The sequence below is a fragment of the Lactuca serriola genome, chromosome 4, assembly GCF_051521515.1.
Source record: "Lactuca serriola cultivar US96UC23 chromosome 4, Lser_US96UC23_V15, whole genome shotgun sequence".
Lineage (NCBI taxonomy): Eukaryota > Viridiplantae > Streptophyta > Magnoliopsida > Asterales > Asteraceae > Lactuca > Lactuca serriola.
The window spans coordinates 10,876,882-10,902,839 of record NC_136411.1 but is presented as its reverse complement, the minus strand read 5'-3'; the positions used below and the strand labels follow the sequence as shown (position 1 = coordinate 10,902,839).

At 31.4% G+C, this 25,958-nt stretch overlaps 4 protein-coding genes across 6 annotated transcripts; 1 reads left to right on the top strand and 3 right to left on the bottom strand.

Annotated features, from left to right (window-relative positions):
• Positions 1-5,271: 5,271 nt before the first annotated feature.
• ARL1 (ARG1-like 1) lies at positions 5,272-8,575 on the top strand. Of its 2 annotated transcripts, XM_079038197.1 has the most exons (12): positions 5,539-5,678; positions 5,994-6,031; positions 6,226-6,349; positions 6,434-6,516; positions 6,608-6,719; positions 6,803-6,907; positions 6,979-7,119; positions 7,199-7,307; positions 7,378-7,526; positions 7,596-7,649; positions 7,780-8,021; positions 8,184-8,575. In XM_079038197.1, coding segments are annotated over exons 2-12 (1,158 nt in total). In that variant the 5' UTR covers positions 5,539-5,678; the 3' UTR covers positions 8,185-8,575. The 2 variants fall into 2 exon arrangements, with proteins under 2 accessions (XP_078894322.1, XP_078894323.1); XM_079038196.1 differs by lacking the exon at positions 5,994-6,031 and having other exon boundaries at positions 5,272-5,678.
• Positions 8,576-9,761: 1,186 nt separating this feature from the next.
• On the bottom strand, positions 9,762-11,285 carry LOC145101025 (Putative thiol-disulfide oxidoreductase DCC). The gene is made up of 3 exons (XM_079038195.1): positions 10,903-11,285; positions 10,359-10,526; positions 9,762-10,227 (listed from the first exon to the last, which is right to left on the bottom strand). Exons 1-3 carry the CDS (start codon positions 11,141-11,143, stop codon positions 10,007-10,009), a joined length of 630 nt encoding a protein of 209 aa, XP_078894321.1. The 5' UTR covers positions 11,144-11,285; the 3' UTR covers positions 9,762-10,006.
• Positions 11,286-12,163: 878 nt separating this feature from the next.
• LOC145099936 (S-adenosyl-L-methionine-dependent methyltransferases superfamily protein) lies at positions 12,164-14,391 on the bottom strand. 2 transcript variants are annotated; one of them, XM_079037415.1, is made up of 9 exons: positions 14,238-14,391; positions 14,034-14,090; positions 13,572-13,669; positions 13,332-13,401; positions 13,181-13,229; positions 12,993-13,081; positions 12,833-12,880; positions 12,641-12,700; positions 12,164-12,461 (listed from the first exon to the last, which is right to left on the bottom strand). In XM_079037415.1, exons 1-9 carry the CDS (start codon positions 14,295-14,297, stop codon positions 12,351-12,353), a joined length of 642 nt encoding a protein of 213 aa, XP_078893541.1. In that variant the 5' UTR covers positions 14,298-14,391; the 3' UTR covers positions 12,164-12,350. The 2 variants fall into 2 exon arrangements, with proteins under 2 accessions (XP_078893541.1, XP_078893542.1); XM_079037416.1 differs by having other exon boundaries at positions 14,201-14,327.
• A 7,745-nt stretch (positions 14,392-22,136) lies between these two features.
• On the bottom strand, positions 22,137-23,835 carry LOC145099935 (DNA-directed RNA polymerases II and IV subunit 5A-like). The gene is made up of 5 exons (XM_079037414.1): positions 23,763-23,835; positions 23,121-23,340; positions 22,856-23,035; positions 22,645-22,758; positions 22,137-22,374 (listed from the first exon to the last, which is right to left on the bottom strand). Exons 2-5 carry the CDS (start codon positions 23,319-23,321, stop codon positions 22,249-22,251), a joined length of 621 nt encoding a protein of 206 aa, XP_078893540.1. The 5' UTR covers positions 23,322-23,340; positions 23,763-23,835; the 3' UTR covers positions 22,137-22,248.
• Positions 23,836-25,958: the final 2,123 nt, after the last annotated feature.

Sequence of the window (25,958 nt, the reverse complement as noted above, 5' to 3'; positions counted from 1 at the left end):
TGCCTACTCTCATCATCCAAGTCTTTAAAACCCCAAGAAACACACTCTACAACGATCTCGGGTTCAACTACTTTTACCAATTCCTTTAATACCATGAATATTCAAAGTTAAAACATTTATTGATAACATTTTTAACACGCACCCCAATAACAACCTTCTCCATTTAGCTTCATGAATTACTGAAGTCGAAACTAAAGATGGCAACGAGGGCAGGGAATATAGGGGACCTAAATCCCTATCCTCATCCCTGAATCCTCATCTTAATCCCTATCTCCATTAGAGAATATAAGTGAATCACCATCCCCACCCCCAACGGGGATTGGGGATCCCAGCAGGGAATCGGGAATTTCTTTTTATCCTTTAATATGAAAATTTTTACTTAATGAGAAACTTTAAATTTCAATTTTACCAACACAATTTTAAAGATTTTAAAAACATAAAAATATTCATATATTGCATAAAAACAATAAACAAATTTTCTATCAAATTTAAATACATACATGAAAAATCAAGTAGAAAAAAGTTACCAGAGCAATATTTGAGGTAAAATAGATAAACCAAGAAGAAAAATAAAATTATATACGATGTTAAATTAAATAAAAGAAGAAAGAAAAATAGAATTTCAACCAAGTAATGACTAATGAGTTTGATTACTTGAATAAACTTTTAGATATTGTAAATTATATACATATTATATGGAAAATAAATAATTAGGGCAACACATGTTGGAACCATTGAAAGCATGACAACACATCACTTTGGTGTAACTACATAAATAACTTCCATAGTACATTGCTTATGAATAAAGAAATGGACACGTGCCACTTGATCATTGGTTCCGGCATATGTTGCCCTAATTATTCATTTTCCACTGAACCTACTTCTATATATATATATATATATATATATATATATATATATATATATATATATATATATATATATATATATATATATATATATATATATATATATGGGATAGAGAATATACATTACATCCCCATCTAAACTTAGATACTAAACCTCTAAAATATTTTGTTTTAACTTAGTAATTAAACTCGGTTTGGTTGTCATTTGGTAAATATATTGTCCCCAATAACATTTATTCCCTCCATTGTCGTTTATCATCCTTGTTTTCATTCTTCCATTATCGTTTATTAGTTCACCCTAGTGAACATTATTGTTTTCCACAGTCACGGTCGAAGATAATCAATGTTCTTGCTTCATTATCAAAACTATTGTGTACATCATGAATCTACAACTTCAAGTGTTAATCGTGAATCCCCTAATCGCAATCTTTATATAATAAAACAACTTATTTTCATGAGGTTTAGTACATACACTTAGATAGAGCTGTAATCGCAATCTTTATATAATAAAACAACTTATTTCCACAGTCACGAGGGTCCAAGGTCTAGATCTAGGATATCCCCATCCTCATCCCCACTTTTTTATTCGGGGATTCTTCATCCCCGTCAACATCACCGGTCAACTTGGAGATTCTCCGGTCAAAATGGGTGCGGTTTTGGGTTCCCCATCCGATATGAGGTTTTTATGCCATCCCTAGTCGAAACCACAACTCTATCCCATACCCAAAGTAATTTGAATCTCATCCGCTATCATTTCCAAAATCGCATTATTCTTGGAAGAACTTTGAAAAAATTCAAATATCATGATACTACAATTCAAAATATTCAAATCCGAATTAGAAAAAGAACCCAATGATAAGAAAGCATGTCACCGTGCAATAATACACTCGTCCACCCCTTGGAGGTGGTGTTAAACCCAACAACGATTTACAATTCTTACTTTTCAACACCTCCATACTTGAAATAGGTACCTCCTTCTCCCTTTCATTTCATGAGAACTAATGTTTTGCAACCATTTTTTTTAGAACGGCAGCAATATATAAAACTAGCAAAAGCTAGAAAAAAAAATACATTAAGTGATTGTTTTGCAACCACTCTTCTTTGCCCAATTCATCTCTCACTTCTAGATTATCAATAATTTGAACACCCACCTCGTTAATACCTACAATACTCAAATTGACCAGACCACCACGTCCATATGGATGATTGGGCTAACACGAATAATTGTCTGGAATAGTCCCTGGGTCAACTCGTAATAATAAGGAGAACTAACTGGGCTGTTGGCCGATGCCACGGCCCACTTAACCATAGCAACTGAGCTTACTATAGTTAGCATTAAGAAACCCTTTGTTTTGGGCTAGAATCAACTTCACTGGTCCGATTTAGAAAAGTAGGAACATTAACATTGTCTTCACTCAAACACCCCAATTATAAGTTTTATGAAACAAAAGGTTTTTTTTTTGGTGTGTGTATTTCATGGACAATAGTTAATGGTCTAGTTGACTAGGAAAATAGAGGAGTATCAAAATATCAAACGTCAATTCCAAAAGGGTAATTAAGGAGGGGCGTCTCTATCTCTGACAAGGTATCAAACCAACCTCCTTTTTATGTTACTTAAATTTAAAGTAAATATTACCTCATTAAAGTAATTGTTGACGTGGATTTAATTATTTCATTCGGTGAAACATAGTATGAGTTAAATATTGAAATGAAAGTGGACAAAAATTTATTTTTTAAAGTAATTGTTGACGTGTATTTAATTATTTCATGGTTAGAATTATTCTCAATTTAATACTATATTAATATATGGGTCCGGTTGATTTAGCTAAACTATGTGAAGAAGATGATAGTGTCACAAGAAAAGGGACATTATTAGAGTCAACCCTTGGTTATTTATGGACGATGTGAATAGGCAGAAAAAATAGTGGGTGAGTGGGTTTTTTATTAATTTTTTATTATTAAATATTGTAAATGGGTAAAAGCAAAAGGAAAATAAATAAAAAAGAGTAAAATTGTTTTTTATCCGGATCAGAGACCACGGCTGAAGTTTTTCTAAACAAGAGGGGTGATTTCTATCAACACTATAAAGGTTGGACCAAAGGTAAGTTTATGATCAAATTATAGGGACCAAAACTGTAATTTACTCTTTTAAAAATTAAAACCAAATCTGAAAAGAAGTATATATAGCATATGCACCAAAAGTGTAACTTACTCTACTAATAATTAAGTGAGACATTGTTATTATGGCATATTTTTCATAATGGGACACTCGATTGAATAATGATATGATATCATGACCTACCCCATATTTCTATAATGCCAATAATTATGTTTTATTGTTTATTTTATTTATTTATAATTTGCTTTGTCATTTTAACCCCTAATGTATTTAGAGAATTCTATTTTATTTATTTATAATTTGCTTTGTCATATTAACCATAAATTTGGATCGCAGAAATTATAAACTTATTTCTATCTTAACTTTTAATTTAATAAGTACAAAAAAAAGTTCATAGGTATATGATAGGGTATTTGTAACTTTGATGAGTATATTCTTATTTTTCAAAAAGGTGAAGTGTATAAAATTGATATTTTTTTGTATTTTAAATAATTTTATTTATTTGCAAATAATAACAATATACTCCCAATTTATTTCATTTAAGGACTTTACAGTAGTAGAATTATTATTTTATAATAAATAACAATAATATATCATTGAGATGAAAAAATAATAAAAAGATTGTTTTCTTTCTTTATGGAAGGTATATTGCTTTAAAAAATGGACAAAAATAAATTAGTAAATTCGATCTTCTCAATATACAAGTTTATGTATGCATGAAATCCATATATATTTAATTTTCTAACGATTTTAACAAGTACAAAAATAGTTCATAAGTATATGATACGTTATTTGTAACTTGTTGTTGATGAGTGTATTTTTATTTTTCAAAAATGTAAAGTGTATAAAATTGATATTTTTATGTATTTTAAATAATTTTATTTTATTTGCAAATAATAACAATATACTTCCTACTTATTTCATTTTAGTAGACATGTTATTACTTTTGTCAGTAGTGAAATATATAGTACATTATTATTTTGTAAAAAATAATAATAATATATTATTGAGATGAAAGAATAATAAAAATATTGTTTTCTTTCTATATGAAAGATATATTGCTTTAAAAAAACGGACAAAATAAATTGGTATATTCCATCTTTTCAATATACAAGTTTATGTATGTATGAAAACCTTATAAGACATTGTTTCTTTTAATTTCAACTTTTAACGATTTTAACAAGTACAAAAAAGTTCATAAATATATGAGAGGTTATTTGTAACCTATGGTTGATGAGTATATTCTTATTTTTCAAAAAAGTAAAGCGTATAAAATTGATATTTTTATGTTTTTTAAATAATTTTATTTTATTTACTAATAATAATAATAATATACTTCCTACTTATTTCATTTTAGGAGACATTATTACTTTTTCAGTAGTGGAATATATAGTACATTGTTATTTTATAAAAAGTTTAATAACAATATATCATTGAGATTAAGAATAATAAAAATATTGTTTTCTTTCTTTATAAAAAGTTTAAAGTCAAAAGATGGCTCAATCCATCCGGCACGCATTTTACCTAATTACATTTTCCTTTCTTACAACCTATCCTTCATCATTGCTCCCTTTATTTATCGATCCGAACCGCATATGAGGATGACCTCCCACCCATGTCTCTGATAACAGTCATGCCTAATTGTCTGTCACATCTTCCCCAACCTATTAGCTCTAACGAAAAAAACAAAACAATTTTTTCATAGGCGGGTCGTAGGATGCATCTCAAGCAATGACGATGCATGTTGCATCCTCCTTGTCATTGTATGTTGCATTCCCTCCGCCGTGTTTATCATTATCCATCATTGCTCTTGTCTTGTTGTTGCTCTTCCTTGATCAATCTCAAACGCTTTTTCCACGTAGCAACACCGCAACACATTGTTTATTATAGTAATTCTATAATTTCATCATGTTCGTTTAAAATATCTCTAATGCTCCATAATATACCCTCACTTGATGAGTCTTGAGATGGTACAACTTGGATCATTGTGATTACCTATTTTTGTATGTGAAAAATGTTTGGTGAGAATGTTATTGTTTTTATGTTAAAGTTGATTATTATTGTAGAATTTGTTTGTTCATTTATTCATATTAAGATGATATATTAGTAAAAGAACGAAATAGTCTATGTGGATGTATCAATGAGCTTTATTCCACACTAAAAAAATCTTTCAAAACCATAGCCAAGGATTCAAAATACACATGGAAGAATGTGTAATAATCAAAAACCATGAGGGGTTATCTGTAACATTTCATACGATGACAAAACTTTTATCGACAACACTCTTTCTCCCCCAGTGAGGGAGGCCAGCCACCAAACCAAACGGAGCTGAGATTGTCTACAACGCAAAAGGGTTTCTTTGTTGGTCCAACTGTTCATCGTTTCTTCTGCTTCTCCGTCACAACAAGAATCTCGCGTTCAAATTTACAAGAATTTGATCTCGTCTCCAATTTCAATTTTCAGATTTCACATAAAAAAAAAACCTTCCTATTTTTGGTAGACATTTTTAGGTTTTTTCAGCGCCTAGTTTTCAATAGTTCAAAATTATTGAAAATGCCGGCTCATAAGTCGAAATCGGAGAAGAACGATTCAGAAAAACAGTCGCTGAGAGACCCCTACGATGTTCTGGGTGTGTCTCGCAACTCCACAGATCAAGAAATCAAAAGTGCTTATCGTAAATTGGCTTTAAAGTATGTTATCTTACAATTCCTCTCAATTTTTTCAAATTTTTTCAGAATTAGTTGCTAAAATTTCATTTTCCTGTATGTGATTCGAAGTAGTTTTTCGTTAGCCATCTATGTCGCGTTTAGATATAAAGATGAATTATGTGTTTACGACTCTGGTAAAACCGATAAAAAAAATTATCTCGTAAAGTTCATCCGCATTTCTGGCGTTGTAGTAGTAATTCATTTGAATCATTACACATGGATTTGGTATTTGCGTGATGTGGTCGTGTAGATTTTTTTCAGTTGCCCTAACCAAAATGATTTACATAATTGCGACAGATGATTCGTTGTGTTGGAGTAACTTCAGGAAGGATTAGGTGATTATGTTGTCTAAAAAAGTTCTTAATATGTTTCTTTGTCCATTTTAACATATATATATGTCAATTTTAAACAAATCTGGATCTTATATCTTCATCTTTTGAGTGTCAACATTTGTTAGATCAAAACTTTTGAAGCTATTCATGAACTAATTCTTTTATTCTGATGGATTTATGTCGATACTGTATCTTAGGTATCATCCTGACAAGAATGCAAATGACCCTAAAACAACTGATATGTTCAATGAGATAACCTTTTCCTACAACATATTATCTGATCCCGATAAACGTCATCAATATGACACTGCTGGTTTTGAGGTCAATTTGTCTTTGATATTTTCAGCCATTTTTTTAATACCATGTTTAATATTCTTACTAACACAGTAATCATCATGGTTGCAGGCTGTTGATAGCAAAAACCAAGATTTGGAGCTAGATCTTTCAAGTTTAGGTGCTGTGAATACCATGTTTGCTGCAATTTTCAGGTGTTTTTAACATTTATTCCTTCTGTTTATTCTCATCTGTATGCTTGCAAGTTGCAACTCTCTTGAAACTATGTTTTATAAAACAATGCAGCAAACTTGGAGTCCCCATAAAAACTACTGTATCTGCTACTTTGTTAGAGGAGGCACTACATGGTACAGTTACTATTGAGCCAATTGAGTTAGGGCAACCAATTGTTAGAAAGGTAAAAGCTGCTTCTTTCTTTCTTTCTTTCTTTTTCAAGTTTTATTTATTGTGATTGTTCATTTTATTTATATTTGTGTACAGGTTGAGAAGCAATGTGCTCATTTCTATTCTGTTACGATAACAGAGAAACAAGCACAAGCTGGATTGGTTTGCAGAGTTCAATCAGCAGACAAGAGCAAGTTCAAGGTTTGTAACAATTATTTTCTATTTTTTTATGCCTTTATTTTTCCTAAAAAGTTTCATTTTTTTTTTTGCAGCTTTTGTATTTTGATCAAGAAGAAAATGGGGGATTGAATCTTGCACTACAGGAAGATAGTGCAAAAACAGGGAAAGTGACATCAGCTGGAATGTATTTTCTTGGTTTCCCAGTCTACCGATTAGATCCACCATCTAATTCAGTACGTTATATGCAATTATGATTAAAAAAAAATTGTGCTTAATTTTACATAATCTTAATTCTTGTTGAGTTGGCTTCAGATGGGATCTGTAAAGGATCCGGATGCTGTTTTCTTCAAAAAACTTGATGGGTTTCAGCCATGTGAAATACACGAAATAAAAGCTGGAATGCATACATTTGCTGTTTATGGTTAGACTTGTTATCTAGTTAATGTTTTGGCTATTAATCATCAAATATCTCAATATCATCATGTTTGTAGGTGATAATTTCTTTAAAAGTGTGAGCTACACAATAGAAGTTCTTTGCACGGAGGCTTTTGTGGAAGAAAAGGAGAGCTTGAGAACAGTTGAAGCTCAGATTTTGTCGAAAAGATTGGAGCTTTCAAAGTTTGAATCCGAGTATAAACAGGTTGGTTAATTTTATAAATTGATATATATGATTTTTCTTTTTCTGTATTTAATGTTTGTATATTGACAGGTTCTTGCACAATTCACAGAGATGACTGGTAGATATGCTCAAGAAATGCAAGCAGTAAGCTCAAAAAATGCCATACATGGATGTTTTTTTTTTTTTTTTTTATTTTATATCGAGAAACACGTAATAAGAAAATAAAACATTGCGAAGGGTATATAAGTAATTTTACTATGTACTTGTTATGTAGATTGATGAGCTTCTTATGCAACGAAATGAGATACATGCATCGTACACAATGGCTTCACCAATGAAGCGCAGTAGTAGTAGTAGCAGTGGTCGTCGTAGAAGTAAGAGCCGAGGGGGTGGGGGTGGATCAAAGGAATCGAAAGAAGATGGCCAACAAAAAACAACATCAAGGGAAAGAATAAAGAAGAAGAAATGGTTCAATATTCATGTAAAGGTTGACAAAAAGAAGCCTTGTGGGAGTTGGTAAGCAGCATCATCTTCTACTGTTGCAATTTTGTCCCATTAGAGAGACTCACTCTCAATCCTTGTCATCCTCAACATCAAAAGTAACACTAAAAAGTCGGTTTGTTTTGTTATATGATGATGATCTATCTAATCTGACATTTAAAAAAATTATGTGATCAGAACCAAAGATGTGAAAAAGGAAGATGGGATGGGACCCACAGAACTGAAGGAGGAATCAGGCAGGAATCTCGCTGGTAAGTCAGAAAAAGCTTATATTTGACTACATATATGATATGATGATGATATGGGGGAAAACAATCAATGTGTTGTAAATTTTTTCACCATTTGAAAATTTTACAAGTGATTTATGCACAAGAATTTCCAGCACCAATGCTTTTGAACGTGTAATATTGTTATGGTTTTATGTAGATCATGCATGGAAAACTCATCTTATCTGTAAATTTGCTATCGTCATGTTATTTAGAGTTTTACTTTTTGCTTCTTGCAATTCAAAGAATATGTAGTTTGTAAATTTCATTAGTTATTTACTTATCAACTTCATTTTTGTTTCATTGCATGTTGTAAATTTCATTAGTTATTAATGAAACGATTAGTTTTATAATTTTTTTTTTTTTGGAATTTTGTAATGAGAGCAATCTGACAAAATATGATCGGAATCATCGGATCAAAATGTAATATTTGAAGCATCTTAATACATGAACAATAATAATAATAATAAACATATAAGAGAAATCACTTAGAATTTATTTATTTTTGTTAATTATAATTATATAAAAAATTAAATTAATTATAAAAACACGTTTGTTCATTTGTGCAATATAGTGTTTTATCGAACTAGTTTATAACTTATGAGAACTATAGTTATAAAATTAATTAAACTTTCATAATGTTTTATAGAAGGAATATAGTGTTTTATAGAAAGAACTAGTTTATAACTTGTAGAAACTATGTTTATAAAAGTAATTAAGAGATATTTTCATAATTAAACTTTTATAATTTAAAAAAAAAAATATTAATTAAGAAATATTTTTTAGTTAAAATTATTATCGTTGATTTAAATAGATACATGACCTTATAACTTGTATTAATTTTATTTTAATTTTTATTCTAATGTTATTAATTTAATGTAATTAGAGTAAAATTTAAATTTTAAAATGAAAAATCAATAGGTTGAAAAGTGATATGATATTAATTAGGAAACCTAATAGAATAACACATGATACAATGAGAATAAACATATTCTTTCGTTAGAATAGAAAGATACAACGCGTTCATTTTGGGCAAATACATAAACGTCATTATATTTTGACTATCGACTATATAAACAATTCTTTCCACTAAAGCCACTAAACTTTGATAAATTTTCTTTTGTAAACCACTTTAAACTGCTATATAAATAGGAGGTCATTGCACGTCAAAATGGTCGATATCAAACTTTGGTGACTTTACTGATAAAACTTAAATATAACGGTTAAACCCAAAAAATGACCAAAATATAATGGCTTTTATGTATTTTTTCCCTTTCATTTAGGCCAAAATATGATGCATCAATGTTTCATCAATATACCAACTAATGAGCCAATGTTTTTCATCTTTTTACCAATCTATGCAACAAACATGAATCACACAGCTTTTCAATCAGTTAACCAGAGGACATGGCAAGTTTTGGTCCTAAAACGAAACCCATTGCATACCTTGTATAATAAAAAAAAGGTAAAACATAGTTGCATAAATGCACACCTTTAACCCTAATCTATTAATAAAAGGGCATGAACAATGGGAATATAGATTGTGTAAATGCTCCAACACCCGAAACTCTGTGACTATAAATTAGGGACTCAAAAGACAGTAAAAAGTTCACAGAACCAAACATCATATTTGGAACTTCAACTACGCATTTACATCTTAAAAATAATGTAAGCTTCTATCTGAAATATGGTAAACAGGGATGAGAGAGAACTTACCTAAAACATGAAGAATTACTAGTCTGACCATTTCTTGTGAATCATTTCATCTCTATCAATAAACCTTTCAAGCAATTCTTTCTCTTTCAAGACTAAACAATTTGTGTCCTTACCAAACCAGTCGTATCTTTTCTTAGCAATATAGTCATATGCAGCATCTCTTATTGGAATCGGAACAACCATGAGAGAGCTCAATGCTGAGTATGGCAATGGCAAGTAAGAAAGCACCTTCAGCGCAGCTGCAAAAACAAGATATCAAAGACTCAAATATCAGTGTGTATATTCTTTTTAGCTCTTTAATGGGGGAAGAGGTTGAGCATATGAATTAACAATTTAACATGTAATTATGAGTAAAGAGAAGAATTGTAACCAGTTGACCCTTGGTGGTATGCTTCTGGTCCTTCAATGAACAAAAATCGACGAAGAACATCCTCACGATCCACACCACATATTCTCATGTATGGTTCAGCAGCTTTGGATTGCAGACAACAGAACTTGATTTTCCTATCTTTGTCTGCGTTGATCACTAATTTCACACCTGTGTAAACAAGATAAACGATCATATAAGGTTTCTTGAGAAAAGATGAAAATTTATTGCGAATATGATTGTGAATATGATTGTATGAATCCTTCGCTGTTCTTCAAGTTTTTTAGGGTAGAGGAACAAAAATTCTATCCACCTTTTCAAAAGCATAAATAGAGGAACAAAAATAGCTATGATCAGAAAACTGGAACTATAACATCTCTCTAAACGTCAATCGGCCCTAAATTTGAGCATTGTTGGATCAAAGGCACAATCAGTGAGTTCAATCACAAAGTTTTCCAGATTCGAACAATGTGAAGCAATTGCAATCGCTAAACTACAAATTAAGCACAAACAAAAGCTTGATTCATGGAAGGAATCGAGAAGAAACCTCGATGACAGAGATGACAAACGCCATCATATATCACGACGCGCGGCTGGAGAAGCGTAGGTATTGTATCAGACTTCACAGAGGTAACCGGAGCGGATACAGGTACATCGTCCAAAACCAGATCATCCGCCGCTAAATCACCGGCAACACCACCAGAATGCAACGATGATGAGAAGAAACGCGAAGCATTTAACCTACTAGCTCCTGCTACACCTCTCCTTAACGTTGTCATCATCATCATTAATTTTTCTTCACATACATTTACAAATCGTTCATATTTCAGGCAATTTCTTAAAATTCGTGAGCATGAACTCTCCAGTGTGTTCGAATTAGTTCCTTGGTCTCCAAGCAGGAGTAGCGATCAAGTGTTTTGGTGTTCTTGGCCTAACGAAAAGATTTAAACCGTCCGATTTCAGTGATTGAGGATCAAACCGTCGATTTTATTTGTTATTAAACGGTACATGTTCCCGATACGAACAGACGTCCATATCCGTTACTTGTTAAAAGGAATTTTATACTTTAAAAAAAACGTTATTAAATTTATATTGTCAAAAAAATATTATTGAAACTAATCATAAAAATAAAATAAAATAAATGTTAGTGTCCATTTAAAACTCTTCATATTTTTATCCTTACGAGTTACGAGACTATCTTTTCTTTTTGTAATATAAATACCGCAAATTGCAAAATTGGTTTATGAAATAGTCATCACTCATCACCATATGAAACTTATAAAGAATAGAAAAAATTGCATTTTGTTACAAAATAATCATTTCATAAAATATGTTGTTCCTCAAAATATCATATTATCTAGGAAAAGTTTTTTGTATTATCTTTTTAAGGGTTAGTTGTGGTGGGACAATTTATACAATAATTTTGTAATTCACAATAAATTATAGTACAAAATGAATGATCCTTTTGTTATAAAAGTTTAAAAAAAATAATAATAATTAAAAATGATCATTTATCTAAATAGGATATCAATTGTTGTCTGAGATTGGAAGTTCAAATCCTGTCTAAAACATATATGAAATTAGAGTTTATATCAGATTACCTTTTCAAAAAATGAAGGTAAATAATGGAATTTTGTGATAACGTAATAGTCTTATTAAATATCACAAATTACTATTAAGATTATTTTATCTCGTCAACAATTTACAAACATTTTTGGTTCAACTTACTCAAAATGATCATTTGTTAAAAATACGTTATTTTTGCCAACAATTTCTAAAATTTTCTAACCAAATTAGACATAGTGAAATGATGTTACAACTACTTATAAAATTATACTGTTTTAATTCATAGCCATTAGCCAACTTTATATTTTTTCTGTACTAACAATATACACACAAATTATAAATTACCAACAAAAAAACCAGAAAAACCATCGCAAAATCAGTCTTCAAAGTCAACATCTCTAATGCGAGCGGTCAACACAACATCTTTTTTCATGAAGAAGATTCTTGTTTTGATTTAGGAACAAATCGCCATAAGTCAACAGCAATGTCAACTTCTTTTTTCTTGTGAAATTTGTATAGTTTTGGCAGATCATATCGAAGCTGGCAAATTTACAAGATATGTTAAGAAACTTATAATAGCAACATACTTTCATCAATTTTTTTATAACATTTTACCTTCATCTTTTTTTATTACAATTCTATAAATGGAAATATTTTTCAAAGTAAAATGCCTTGATAAGAAAAATATATATATAAAAATACAATGTTATTTGATGTACCTCACATATAACCTCAGCACTGCTAGCATTGTAATCACGCAATGCTGCTCTTTTGATATGCTACAATCACAAAAACAAGAAAAATATTCATTTTTTTGTGGGATTTTAATATAAAGATTTTTAGGAATTTGGTTTATTGTAAAACACTTTTTTTTTTAAATGTAATTTTCATGAGTGAAAAAGAAGACATACTTCTCTTGTTGTTGTCTTGTGCAATGAATATACAGCTTCAGAAGCAACCTGATACATTCATATTTCATACACATTATTATGAAACTAAAACAAATGGATTAATATAAATTTTATAAGATTTTATTTTGATATTCGTTAGGAAATATTTTATTTTTTTTACCTTCAATGCGACAGATAGAAACTCCATGTCAACTCCTTTTTTCCGTGTTCCAAATGGAGGGTTCATTACAACAGTATCAACAATTTGACCTGCAAAAATAATAGAAATTATCAAATAGCAGTAATTATTAAGTTTTTTTAGCATACAATAAAATGGAATTAAGAAAAAGGTTAAATAAGATAAGTGACCTCGCCAATTTAAATTCTTGATTTCGCATTGAATTAAACCCATTTCAACCTAGTAAATAAATCACCATAAAAGAACCTTAAATCAGATAAATAATAATTAACAAATCTTGAATGATAAAGGATAAAGGGTGTCTGCTGATGTCATAATTACCTCCAGATCATCAGCGTTGATTGATGCAATTTCAAGGGATTCATCATCAACATCTATGCCAATGACATGTCTATTAAACACCAATTTAGAGTCAAATTGCAGATACATAAAACACTTTCTGCTATGCTCACTACAAACTCAAAGATTAAACACAAAATCTGACAGAAAAATAAGCCAAGAACAAGAAATTTGTTAAAAAAAAAAAAAAAAAAAAAAAAAAAAAAAAAAAAAAAAACTCACTCTGCATCAAGGAGAGTGGCAGCAAGACCTAATGTGCCACACCCACATCCAAAGTCTGCTACTACTTTGTTGCTTACATCCCCATATGAATTCTCTGCCTACATCAGTAAAATTGGAAAACTCAAAGAAATGATAACAATTAGGGCTTTTATCAACAAGCTTCCATTGCCGCTGTTTCATATTATAGCAGAACTAACAAAAACAGCTCTGAACAAACATAACACATTTGAATTCGTGACATGAATCGAACTATTATAATGAACGCATTTGTAATCAAGGTGGATGTAGTTGGTTGATCAGTTTCCCCCCCCCCCCCCCCAAAACTGAGGGAATTCATATGAATATTGAAGTCGAGTATGAGGAACATGAGCTTAGTTTCAATTATTAGACCTAGAATACCATATCAACACAAACATAAAAGAACAATCGGAAAATAGAAGCGAAGGGAGACGGAGGAAGTACCGTGTATAGCATACGAGAAGCAATGTGAGCTCCAGTTGGATATTGTTCCAGCTCAATCTGCAAGTCATAGATAAACCAAACGCTTGTTCATGTGTAAATCTGAAATTAGCCCTTTTTTTTCCAAATCAAAAAGAAAAAAAAAAGTTCATGAAGAACAATCAGCTTACAGATACGTGCAAAGTATATGATTGTGTATGAATCTACCTTGGGATTTTCGAACTGTTGAAGATTACCGAGTAGACTTTCTAGTTGCTTGAGCTTCATCACTTTCAGGTGTATGGATGATTCTGGGCGTCAACACTCAACAGTTCCTTTTGGGAAAGAACGTATCAGCAAGAACCCTAATCAAATTAAATTTCGTAAATTACAAAAAGACAAAATTACATAAATGGTCCCTATATTTTATAAAAAGTCACAAATTTACTCGTATTTTTTTTTGTGATGAAAATGGTCTTATGGTTTCAATTTCTTGTATGTTGGTTCCCAACCCATATAAAATGGTATTTTTAAGTTTTTTTTAATTTTTTTTCTTTTATTTATTCTAATATCGAAAAGGGATAATGAAAATAGTCCCCACCACCCCTTCCACACCCTGTCCTTTTATTTTGTTTTCTCTTCTTAACCACACCTCTTCAACCTGAAAGAACTACATCCTTTTGCTTAAAGAACTATTTGTTGGAAAAACTTCCAATTAACAAGAATGTTGCACCCCAACTTACAACTTCAATCTCCTTCCTTTATTAGAAAAATCTCAATCAGAACAAACATTGCACAAAGACCCATACACGCCCCTATATTAGGAATTAAAACCCAGAAGGTTTGAACGACACTTTCCTCATCCCTTCGTCACTGTTTTGCATATGATTCGATTTTGATGTGGATATGAACATCCATACTTGATGTTGCTTGATTCTAATTTTGCATATTGTTTTAATTTGGTTGACACTGACTTCTGAGTTCCTTTAAATGTGGGTTCTATTTGTTTAGCACAAAATTATATGTTTGAATATGTTGTTGTTGTGGGAAAAATGAGTTATTGAGTTCTTGATGTGGTTTAATTTGTATATCATATTTGAGGTGGCTTGATGTTGACTAAACTTCTATGTTGTTGTGACCCGCAAAACCCTAACCGCCTATAAAATGGAATTAAATGTGCATAACATAGTTCTTAGTATAAAAAAATCGATTATCAAATCTGGGTTCAGTGAGAAATCATTTTCAAACCACTTTTCAAATGGTATGAAGTCGTCTTCAAACCTCTACTTTTACATGTTTTAGTAAATCAAGTTTTTTTTTAAGATAATATGTTTAGTAGTTTTAATATATGTAGGTTTGGGTTCGTTAATTTTGAAAATGTAGATTTGAAATATGTGCATGTTTGAGTTCCTAAAGTGTTAGTTTAGTGTGTTGTTCATACCAGAGAAGGGTTTGGGGGTTTTAAACGGTGGTGGTAGTTACTAGAGAGTGGTTGTTGTGATGACGATTGGCTATCTATCCTCAATCTTTATAGTATATTATTAATCCCTCCTCCCTCATTTTTTTTACTGATACTTTGTGTTGAATTTTTTTCCTTTACAAATACAACCATCCACATAAAATTTTTACCTTGTCAAACAGTTTATCATATACTCCCGATTTAATTTTTCTACTACAAAAATGTCTTATCCAAGCAACTAAAAGATACTAATTAGAAACAACTCAAATCCTTCATCACTCTACCCATAAATGGACCAACCTATTTTTTCTCATCCTGCATTTTATTATGGCGGTATGGGATCGTACAGTCACTATCCAATGAAAACTAGAATCTCGATCACCCTAATTGAATTCAACATCTTCGAATGTGGTCCGGAAACCCAACCCCAAAAAGCTCAAAATGTTCCGATTAGAATATGAGAGAAGTTTCAAACATGTTGAATTTTGGAATGTTGTCATAGATTGTCCAAAATGTCGTTTATTTCAAACAGTTGAAGCACATATAGGTGATTCTAAAATTAAAAAATAAAAAATAAAAAATAAAAAAATAAAAAAATCTGACTTTGACCACACTACGTCATCGAATGCTCGTGTCAGATTTGACCTCAATAATGTTGACACAATTGATATTTCACCATCTACCTACCGAATGAAAAGATACGAAACCAAACAAAGAGACATAGGTAAATCATCAACTCCAGATGCAAACAGTTTTAATGAGCTACACGAAGTCAAAGTGGAGATGGAAAACCTAACTAAAACTTTGAACAAATATTTAGAGTTCGCACAAAAAAATGAACTTAAGGAAAAAAAAGCTCATAACATGAAACTTTGTATGCAAGACGTGAGTAATTTCGGGGAAAAACATGAAGTGGCTTTGAAGGTAAAAAAAAAATATAACCTTGTTTTTTTGTCTTTCTTATTATGTGTCTTAGTTTTTAATTTCATGTTATTTTAAATTAATAAAAGTATTAGTATTTATTTAAATTAAATTGTTCAAATAAAATAACAATAAAATATAGCATGACAAACATAGGAGTAAAATATTTATGGAAAAAATAAAATGGCAATAACAATTATACAATGGTCATACGTGAACACTTCTAAAAAGTTATAGTTAGTCAAATGTGAACAAACTGAAAATGTGAGAGTAAATTACACGAAAGGTCCATGCGGTTTGGGGTAATTTGCACGTTTAGTTCCTAACTTATTTTTTTAACTCGAATGGTCCATACTGTTTATTTTTGTTGTGTATTTGGTCCCTGTCTTACCTAAAAAGACTATTGCGCCATTATTAATTTATTTTTTAATTAATTTTCTTATTTATGTATTTACTTTTTATACATTTGAAAAAATAATAAACCTCGCATATTTGTATATCCTCACTTTAAACCTGAAACCACATTTGAAAATTTTAGTCTGGATCCCATCAGTCACCATCTCATCTCATCCTCCTCAACTTTTATTTCCTTTCCATGTTTAGTGACATCGACGCCTTCACCCTCCTTTGTTTTTCCAGTCCTTCAACTTCGGCGAACCAACACCACAACACAGTGTCTCTTCATCAAAATTTCCATCACCACAACCCAATGTATCACAATCTTTGCAAGAAAAGAAAATTGATATCAGAAAGAAAAATCGGAGAACCAGATTAATTTGAAAACCATAACTTGAAATGCAAATCATAACATTAAACTTTATAACAACATTCTAAGCTTTAACTCTTCAAACGATGTGTTTTTTTATATATTATTGGTCTCCATTTCTAATACTTTTAGTCTTTAGTACATTTAAATTTTTATATTTAATATCTTAAACAATAAAATTCTATAAAACCACAATGTGTTTTTTTACCATGTCAAATCTAGAGTTTTTTTTTTTTTTTTTTTTTTTTTTTTTTTTTTTTTTGTTAATAAAGTAGTGTATTTTAAAAAGATATTTACCAAAATAGTGTGGTTTTAAAAATATTTACAATCTAAGTAAAATTTTAATACCAAACAAAAATTAGAAGGTAAAATAAAAAGAAAAGAAATTAACTTATGAAGGTAATTAATTTTTCGGTTTGTTCACATCTAGGTAACTTTTTTTTTGTACACATCTAGGTAACGAACTTTTTTGGAAATATTTACATATAATCATTATGACCGGATGTAACCTTCTACAGCCGTCATAATGGTCATATGTAAACACTTTCAAAAAGTCTGTTACTTAGATGTGTATAAAAAAATAATTACCCAGTTGTAAACAAACTAAACAGTTAATTACCTTAATAAATCTATTTTTCTTTGTTTTTCCTATCATCGTTTTCTCTTCCAAACCGATCAACATTGAAGCTTCATATTCTTCTATTTCATATATCATTCTTTTCATCATAGTTTGTGTTATTGAAATTGTATAATTCTCTTATTTCATTAATTTCATTGTAAATTTTTATTCGGACATCATACAATGTGCATTTTGACTCTTTGTTTTATGATTTTGAAATCATGTGTTTCATGTAAATTTGCTTCAATGAAGTTTACAAAATTATTACCGTTTTATGGTTTCAATGTAACTTGGTTTTATGGTTGTATTGCTTCATTTGCTTCAATGAGGTCATCCGTTATACCCACCACAGACTACATATGTGGTGGGTGTCACATCAGCACCACATTCCCCTGCCACTAACATATGATACCTATCACTAACACACCACTCCACATCATTATTTTTATTTTTTTTAATTCAAAAATACAATAAAATTACATTTTTTATAATTAAAAAACATTCATTTTTTTAAACTAGTTTTTCATTAATTATAAAAATAAAATTACAACTTCAAACTACATTACATAGTTAATCTAGAAAAAAAAACATTACATTAATTAAAAAAACAAACAAACATACATATAAAAAACCTAATCGTCGTTCATGCTACGTTGGTACAAATGTTCTGCGACATCTTCTCGAAGATTGAAAAACGTTTCACTGTTATGAATTTCAACAACTCTCTCTAAAAATGTATTCGTTCCGGGTACGAACTCCTCAATTAGAACAACAACGTCGTTCGGATCATACGTGCAAATAGCTCGACCTTCATCTTCAATAATCATATAATGCATTATAATACATGTTAGGACCATTCCTTTAATTCTTTTTTTTTTTATCCCAAAGTCATGTAGCATATTTCACTACATGTCATATTTGCTTAAAGACTCCAAATGCCCTCTCGATATCCTTTCTCGCTGATTCCTGTTTTTTGTAAACAACTTTGCCTTTTCACTTCGAGGAACCGAGTATGCCTTCATCAATGTAGAATAATTCGGGTATATCCCATCATCAATGTAGTAACCGTATTTGTACGCGTGCCCGTTCACCGTGAACGTCATATCAGGTGCTTTGTTGGTTCAAATATCGTTGAAAAGTGGAGACTGACCAAGAACATTAAGGTCGTTGTTAGACCTCGCTACTCCAAAAAAGGCATGCCATATCCACAATGCCAAACATACCCGGAAATCCATGCCTCTCTTCGTGAGTCGAATATAATCTCTTAATATCACGTTGAGTAGGTTTGCACAAATATTGTTCGTGAAAAACCTCATACACACATGCAGAAAACCAATCTACACATCCAACTGCGGTCCTCTCGGATACTTTCAAGTATTAATCAGATGCATCAAATGATATACCGTATCCCTAATACTTAAGAGCAGCCGCACATTTTTGTATACTACTAAAACTCATTCTTCCTCTAGCGTCGGGTTTTTGTTTGAAAAAATCATAACGAGATTCTAAAATATTACTAATACGTAAAAATATAGCTTTATTCAGACGGAAACGACGTTCAAACAAATCGTCATTATAAAGACAATTATCGGCAAAATAATCACGTACCAATAAGTCGTGTGCGGCTTGGCGATCACGATTGACGACCGCCCTTATACGAGCAACATTCGAACTTTCTTCGTCGTGAATGTGTTGCGCAACGTTGAAGAATGTCTCGACGAATTCTACGTCGTCATCCGAGTCAAAAGTTTTTAAGAATTCCATGTGTTTTGTGGAATCCATGTGTTTGTGTTTTGTGGTTTTAGAGAATGAAAGTTTTGTGAGAGAATGAATGTGTGTTTTGGTGAAAATAGAAGGTTTATTTATTTATGTATTGAATTGAGTTTGAAAAAAAAAAACAAATGCAGTGGTCAAAAAATAAGCATCCAATCGTCGATTCCGTTTACATTCGTCGTCGGGAACACGAAGAACAACGACCACGCCCGACCATGAAATATCGGGGTGGTGTGCACGAAGTTTTCTCGTGGCCACCTGGACCACAAACCGTATCGTAATTAATTTTATGGTTTCACTATACCACAAGGCCTCAAGTTTCGCAATTAATTTTATGGTTTCACTATAATCATTTTATGGTTTCACAGTAAAAAAAAACTTTTGAACGGCTACTGTAACTGGTATGGTTATATCAAAGAATTAAAAATTGCATTTAATCATGTTTCCGTAATTTTTTTTTCAGTTGATCAGTTCATATTTGGTGTTAACTAACTCGGTGTCAATATTTCATGGTTTGCAATAGGTGGATTGTATTGATTTGGTTGTGGTAAATACACGTGATTTGTATTGAATAACAATTATTTGGATTTATTTTTATTAATTGAACTTATTTTAAAACTAAATAGTAAATTTAAGTTATTTATTATTTTATTTTAATTTTTTTAATTATTTAATTTGACTCAATGTGGGGTTTATCCAATATGTGAGAGTTAGAAATTTTTTCCTTCAATGCCTTTTCTAGATATTGTAAATATCCAGATTTAAAACCATTATCGGCTTTAAATCCTTCCATGTTCACCATATTTACCAATGCTTCCACGAGCTTCACATCTTCAGTTATTGTCCAGTTGCGATAGTTTATGCTTTTTTTCATCACACCTACTGTTGTAAAAATAAAAATTAGATTAACCAATGCATACATAAAAAATACTCAACAATATATATAACAAATATAATTGGAAAAAAACAAATTAAAACTTCATTATTGAAAATAACAAACATAACACATATTCATTCATAGTAAATGATAAAGGATAGACGCAATGTCCACAATACCTGGATTTAATCAGATACAATTTGAAGGATTTTGTAGGTTCATTGATCAGGGTTTGACAGAAGAACTTTCTAAGTTTCCAAAAATTGAAGATACAAATCAAGAAATTGACTTTGAATTATTTTTGGAAAGATATCAATTGGTAGAACCCTCGATAAAGGAAAGAGATGTTGTGTATGAATCACTCACATATTCTTCTGAATTATATGTATCTGCGAGACTAATTTGGAAAAACGATAGGCATAAGTATATCCAGAACAAACAATTTTGATAGGAAAGATCCCTCTAATGACTTCTCTGGGAGCTTTTATAGTAAATGGAATATATAGAATTTTAACAAAATAAGAAAGGATCAATGTGTAGTATTTCAAGAATCAAACATAGTTTGCGCTAAGTTGTTTCTAAATGTAGTCCACTCGGTTGATACACCAATAGAAGTGATATTATCATCGTCTCCACCTCCGACATCTCCGGTTCCCTCGTCTAGTTCAAAGCGGTTTTCAAATGGATCAATTGTCATTTCATGCCTTATATAATTATGAAGAAGACAACACGCCCTTATGATCTTATTTTTTAGATCAATAGGATAGTATGAGTTATCCCTTAAAATTCCCCATCTTGCCTTCAAAATACCAAAACATCTTTCTATAACATTTCTCGCAGATGAATGTCTCATGTTGAATAATGAAAAACTTTAAAAATGGTCCCTGTGGTTTCCGAAAATATCAAGTTTAGTCCCTAAGTTCAAAAAACCTCACAGATGGTCTCTGTGGTTTCAAAACTTTTAACAAATTGTCATTTTTGCTAACTCCGTTAGCTTTTGACCGTTAAGTGAAGGGCATTTCTGTCTTTTCACTACTATAGGGACTATTTTTGAAGTTTTGCCCTTATTTTAAAAAAAAAGAAAAAAATTATTATTTAATTTACAAGTCGTATACTTGAATAGACAAATTTGACAATTTTTCCAAAGAAACCATAAATGAAGTACAATAACATAGATATAAATATATTATGTTAATTTTCTATCAAGCAAAGATGAAAAAACAAACGAAAAATGTATAAATCAATAGTAAGACACAATTGATTGTAGAAAAATAGAAGGATTCGGGAGGCTTACTTGTAAATGGAGACGATACAACAAAGAACAAGAACAATGATGAACCACAGAAAATACGAGAGCACAGCAACACTGATCGATAGATGTAATCTCTTGAAAAATGTCGAATGAAGAAATATATAATAGATGAGGATGTAATCGTAGAGAAGATATGAAAATCAAAGATATGATTTGTTTTTTTTTTATTTCATGCATAAATAATAGGAGGATAGTTGTTTAATTTAAAACAAAAGATAAGGAATTGAATTTAAAATCTTCTTGGTCGATGGAAGAATTGGAAATCTTTCAAATAAGGAATGAAATTGTTATTAAGGAAATCTAATTCCATTCATTTGATCAGCCAAACACGTTTTGCTCTTGATTTTTGTTTCCAATTCTTTTTAATTCCTTAGGAATCATGTGAAACAAACACGCCCTCAGTACATTCACGACTTAATAGAAAAGAAAATTGCCTTAGTCCCATAATCAAAATACGAAAACTAATTAACGGTACTTAAAAAAAATCTTCCAAAAATTGAGGAATTCAAAATTCAAACAACATAACGGTAGGTGACATAACGTCCAGCCGTCTCACTTGGCCTAATAATTTTCATAACTTGACCACGTTTTAACCCGTAATACCGTGCTATTGGATCCGATACTTGAATTCGTGGCAGCTGCATTCCCATCAAAACCAAAACCACTCATCACTTTTCATAACATCTAGTATTTTTCTCACTATTTTAGACATAAGCTAAGTAATAATTTAGTTATTGATTAAAAATTACTATGTATTTGGACTATCTTTTTTTTTTTGGTCTTACGGAGCAGATTGTCATTTTATGATAGAAACTAAAAATATGGTTATATTCTAAATATGGAAGTTTAGCGAATAGCTCTTTGGATATTTGTTGTATATAATATGTTGAGAAAATGTGAGGAACCACCTGTGTTTCTTTGACAGTGTATCTTGCTAACAAAGTCTTCTTTTCTTCATTTGTAAGCACCTGGTGCTCAGGAACTAAAATATGATCTTTAACATTCACCAACAACTCTGCTTCCTAAACTTGCAAAATTAAAAACCATATCTCAAGATTCAAAATATCACTGTGCACTATAATAATTAATTTCTAATCGTGAAATCACTAAATTAATCACCTGGAAAACTTCCAGTTGAAACTTTGTAGCGATCTCACTCATGCAGTTTCTGGCAATTGGTGTAAGATTTTCAACCACAACCAATATTGCTCGGATTACGTTTTCTGATTTCATGCGTTCAATGTAGGTCTTCAAGGTCTTAACACCAACCTTTGGTTCATCGGGGAAGAAGACATAGATCTGATTTGAAAGAATCTGATAGTTAATGTATGTAAACAAGAAGATGTGAATAGAAACGATGATTAGAAGGTATCTGGAATTAAACCTGATCGGAGGAATCATTGGCATTGGCTTTACTGATTATGAGATCTTCTCTTTTCATGTTTTCACCGAATTTCCTGACGAATTCGTTTAATCCAATATTGATCTCGAATTCTCCAACCAGATAACCTCTGTCTCTCAGCATTTGCATAACAGTTCTGCGGATCCGACACAAACGCTTCATTTCTTCTTCCGATAGCGTCATCTTCGTACCTTTTCTCTGTCTAATTAGGGTTTACACACACACAAAAAAAAAAGGATCATCCATGTCGATTCAATCTATCTAGGTTTACAGGAGATATCAACGATGAAACAACGAACAGACTTAAAAATTCGAAATATCATACACACCATACACGTAATTTTTACGTGTATGGATCGATTAAAAGAAAAACCATCAATATCTCCGGGACATAGCTAGGGTTTACAATTACAACAGAGATCAACGAAAAAACTCTCAAACACGATCACGTAGATAAAAAGATGAAACATATACGTGGTGATGAATTTGATATTTTATGTAAGTACGGGAATCAAATCTAAAGTATATAAATCAACATCGCCTTTTCGTATACGTGATCATGCAATGATCAAAATATAATGACATTGTTGAAACCAAAAGAAGCAACGGAAGAGAAAAGTGTACCCGGCGGTGGTGGAGGTGGAGATGATCGTGAAAGGCGCGGGAAGAAATGACGAATTGCCGATCAGCTGCCCGTCTGCCCGTACCAGTACAATGATGTGTGTTCTAGAGGATGTAAATGGACTAGCGAGCAATTTTAGGCCACTGCAAACAGGACTACTTAAAAGCCCAATTTAGCCCATTGTTATATTCGGATTGACATATTAAGTTAAATATATTAATTTAAAAACAACCTAACCCATTAGATTAATAAGTTGATCTTATATTATATTTAATCAATTTATTTCTTTGTATAATAAATTTGTTAACAGACCAAAGTCTACCCATTTAAATTACAATGTTCTGTATAAAAAATTTAAAGTTTAGGCTTATTTACTAAATTAACCATTCTTTTATTTTTTATTTTTAATTATAAAATGATCAATCAAATCGCTAAAAAAAAGCTGTGAATTCACGAGTTACTTCTTCATAAAAATGCTCACTAATTTTAGCTGCGAATTAATGAGTATGTCAAATTTGCATATGAGAAAGAGTGAAGCTTTCACTAATTTTAGTTGCGAATTAGCGTGTATGCTTCATTTTTGTTGTTGATATTTGATGTAACCTCTTTTGTGGGCTAAATGTACAAAATGTTTTTACCGTAAATGATGTCTCATTTTAATGTTTTTAAATGTGTAAAGTATTGGGTGTTACACCCATATCAACTGGGAAAGGGGATGAAACGTTCTTTTTAAGGATTGGGATAAATCTTCTTCCAATAAGTGTTTTAAATCTGTATAAGAAGGGTATCACATGAGAACATTGCAGTTAAAGCATGCCCATATAAGAACACAATTTAAAGATGGATGAACCCTTATATGTACCCATGTCGGTTGGTCTAAATCAGACAATATCTTGGCAAATGCATTTGAGGTGTTTAAAATGGTATTATGAATACGTTTATGTGAACTAGATACTCGGATTGGTATGTGATTATATGCTAAAAACGATGACTACGAGTGATGAGTGATAATATGCCTTAAGGTGTTGAGTTTAACATTTATTGTTTATATGCTTTATGCTTAAATGTAATATAACTTTATCTAATTTGGGATTCCGGATTAGGAATCTTGAGGTGACGTGTAGTGACATAATAAAAGGAAACATTAGGAGATTTGTATAGCTCTTGGAAACTTTGAGAATTTTGGTGTTAATAACCGTTTGTAAGGATGTTTGATCTAAAATAAGAATGTTTGAGTGGTCATTTTTTTTTAAATTGGAATGTCTATGTTATGATGTAGTATTTTATTGAGTTTATTACAACACTTAGATTCGTAGTTTTGAATTAAAGATAATATAATATCTTAGATATTCTAAAGGCAGAATCTTTCTAATAAAAGAAGAATTGTAACACATGTAATTTAGGGTGAATTTGTAACTCCCCGATTTGCAGGTATTGCTTAAATAAGATTTATTGGGTTAAGCCCTACTCAACGAGTTGGTTGACCTACTCGTCGAGTAGCAACGGGATGGGATCGCGTGTTAAGTGACCTACTCGACGAGTCCATATTGGGACTCGGCGAGTAGGAGCTGGCAGAGGAAACCCTAAATCCCGGGGTTTGCACCCCTATTTAAAGGGACCTCAGCCTCCCTTGGGCCTCTTTACAGATCTAGAGAGTCCTGAGAGTCCTTATGCGTGTGTGGGTGCCTTTGTGTGGTTTTTGAAGCTTAGAAAGAGAATCTTGGAGGAAGAAAGCTACGAGTGCAAATGAATTGAAGCAAGGAAGGCGTGTGAAGCGGGATTTACCTCAGCTAGTATCCTTTGGAGGTATCAAAGGGCCATCCTTACTTCCTTTTTTCCTTTTTGTTGAGTTGCTAGGGCTTTTTATGGATTTTCAAGTTGGTATGATGAGCTATGGGCTAGATCTGAAGTTGTAACTTCAGATCTGGACCCTCCTTGGATTCTAGAAGCATAAAGTTACAATTTTGGTCGTGATTGAGGTCCCTCTTGGGCATGAAGCCCCATTAAGAGCTTAGATTTGGCATTTAGAGCCTTTAAAGCCATGCATGCACGTAAAGTTTGCAACTTTACGTGATAAGCATGCCCTAGGAGCTTGGATCTGTGATTTGGAGCCACTGCATGACTCAAAACAAGTTTGTATGGAAAGAGGACTAAATGGACTCGGCGATTCACATGAAGATGACCGTGAAATCGACGAG

Coding starts and splice junctions, on each gene's coding strand:
- ARL1 (XM_079038196.1), top strand. CDS start 5,542: ATGCCGGCTCATAAGTCGAAATCGGAGAAGAACGATTCAGAAAAACAG. Junction 5,679..6,225: donor TATCGTAAATTGGCTTTAAA/GTATGTTATCTT, acceptor ACTGTATCTTAG/GTATCATCCTGACAAGAATG. Junction 7,527..7,595: donor TTGAATCCGAGTATAAACAG/GTTGGTTAATTT, acceptor GTATATTGACAG/GTTCTTGCACAATTCACAGA.
- LOC145101025 (XM_079038195.1), bottom strand. CDS start 11,143: ATGATGATGATGACAACGTTAAGGAGAGGTGTAGCAGGAGCTAGTAGG. Junction 10,527..10,902: donor TTGTCATCTCTGTCATCGAG/GTTTCTTCTCGA, acceptor TTGTTTACACAG/GTGTGAAATTAGTGATCAAC. Junction 10,228..10,358: donor ATACCACCAAGGGTCAACTG/GTTACAATTCTT, acceptor TTGTTTTTGCAG/CTGCGCTGAAGGTGCTTTCT.
- LOC145099936 (XM_079037415.1), bottom strand. CDS start 14,297: ATGAAGCTCAAGCAACTAGAAAGTCTACTCGGTAATCTTCAACAGTTC. Junction 13,230..13,331: donor TCAACGCTGATGATCTGGAG/GTAATTATGACA, acceptor TTTATTTACTAG/GTTGAAATGGGTTTAATTCA. Junction 13,082..13,180: donor CAAGAATTTAAATTGGCGAG/GTCACTTATCTT, acceptor TTATTTTTGCAG/GTCAAATTGTTGATACTGTT.
- LOC145099935 (XM_079037414.1), bottom strand. CDS start 23,321: ATGACGCTATCGGAAGAAGAAATGAAGCGTTTGTGTCGGATCCGCAGA. Junction 23,036..23,120: donor CCAATGATTCCTCCGATCAG/GTTTAATTCCAG, acceptor CTTTCAAATCAG/ATCTATGTCTTCTTCCCCGA. Junction 22,759..22,855: donor TTCAACTGGAAGTTTTCCAG/GTGATTAATTTA, acceptor TTGCAAGTTTAG/GAAGCAGAGTTGTTGGTGAA.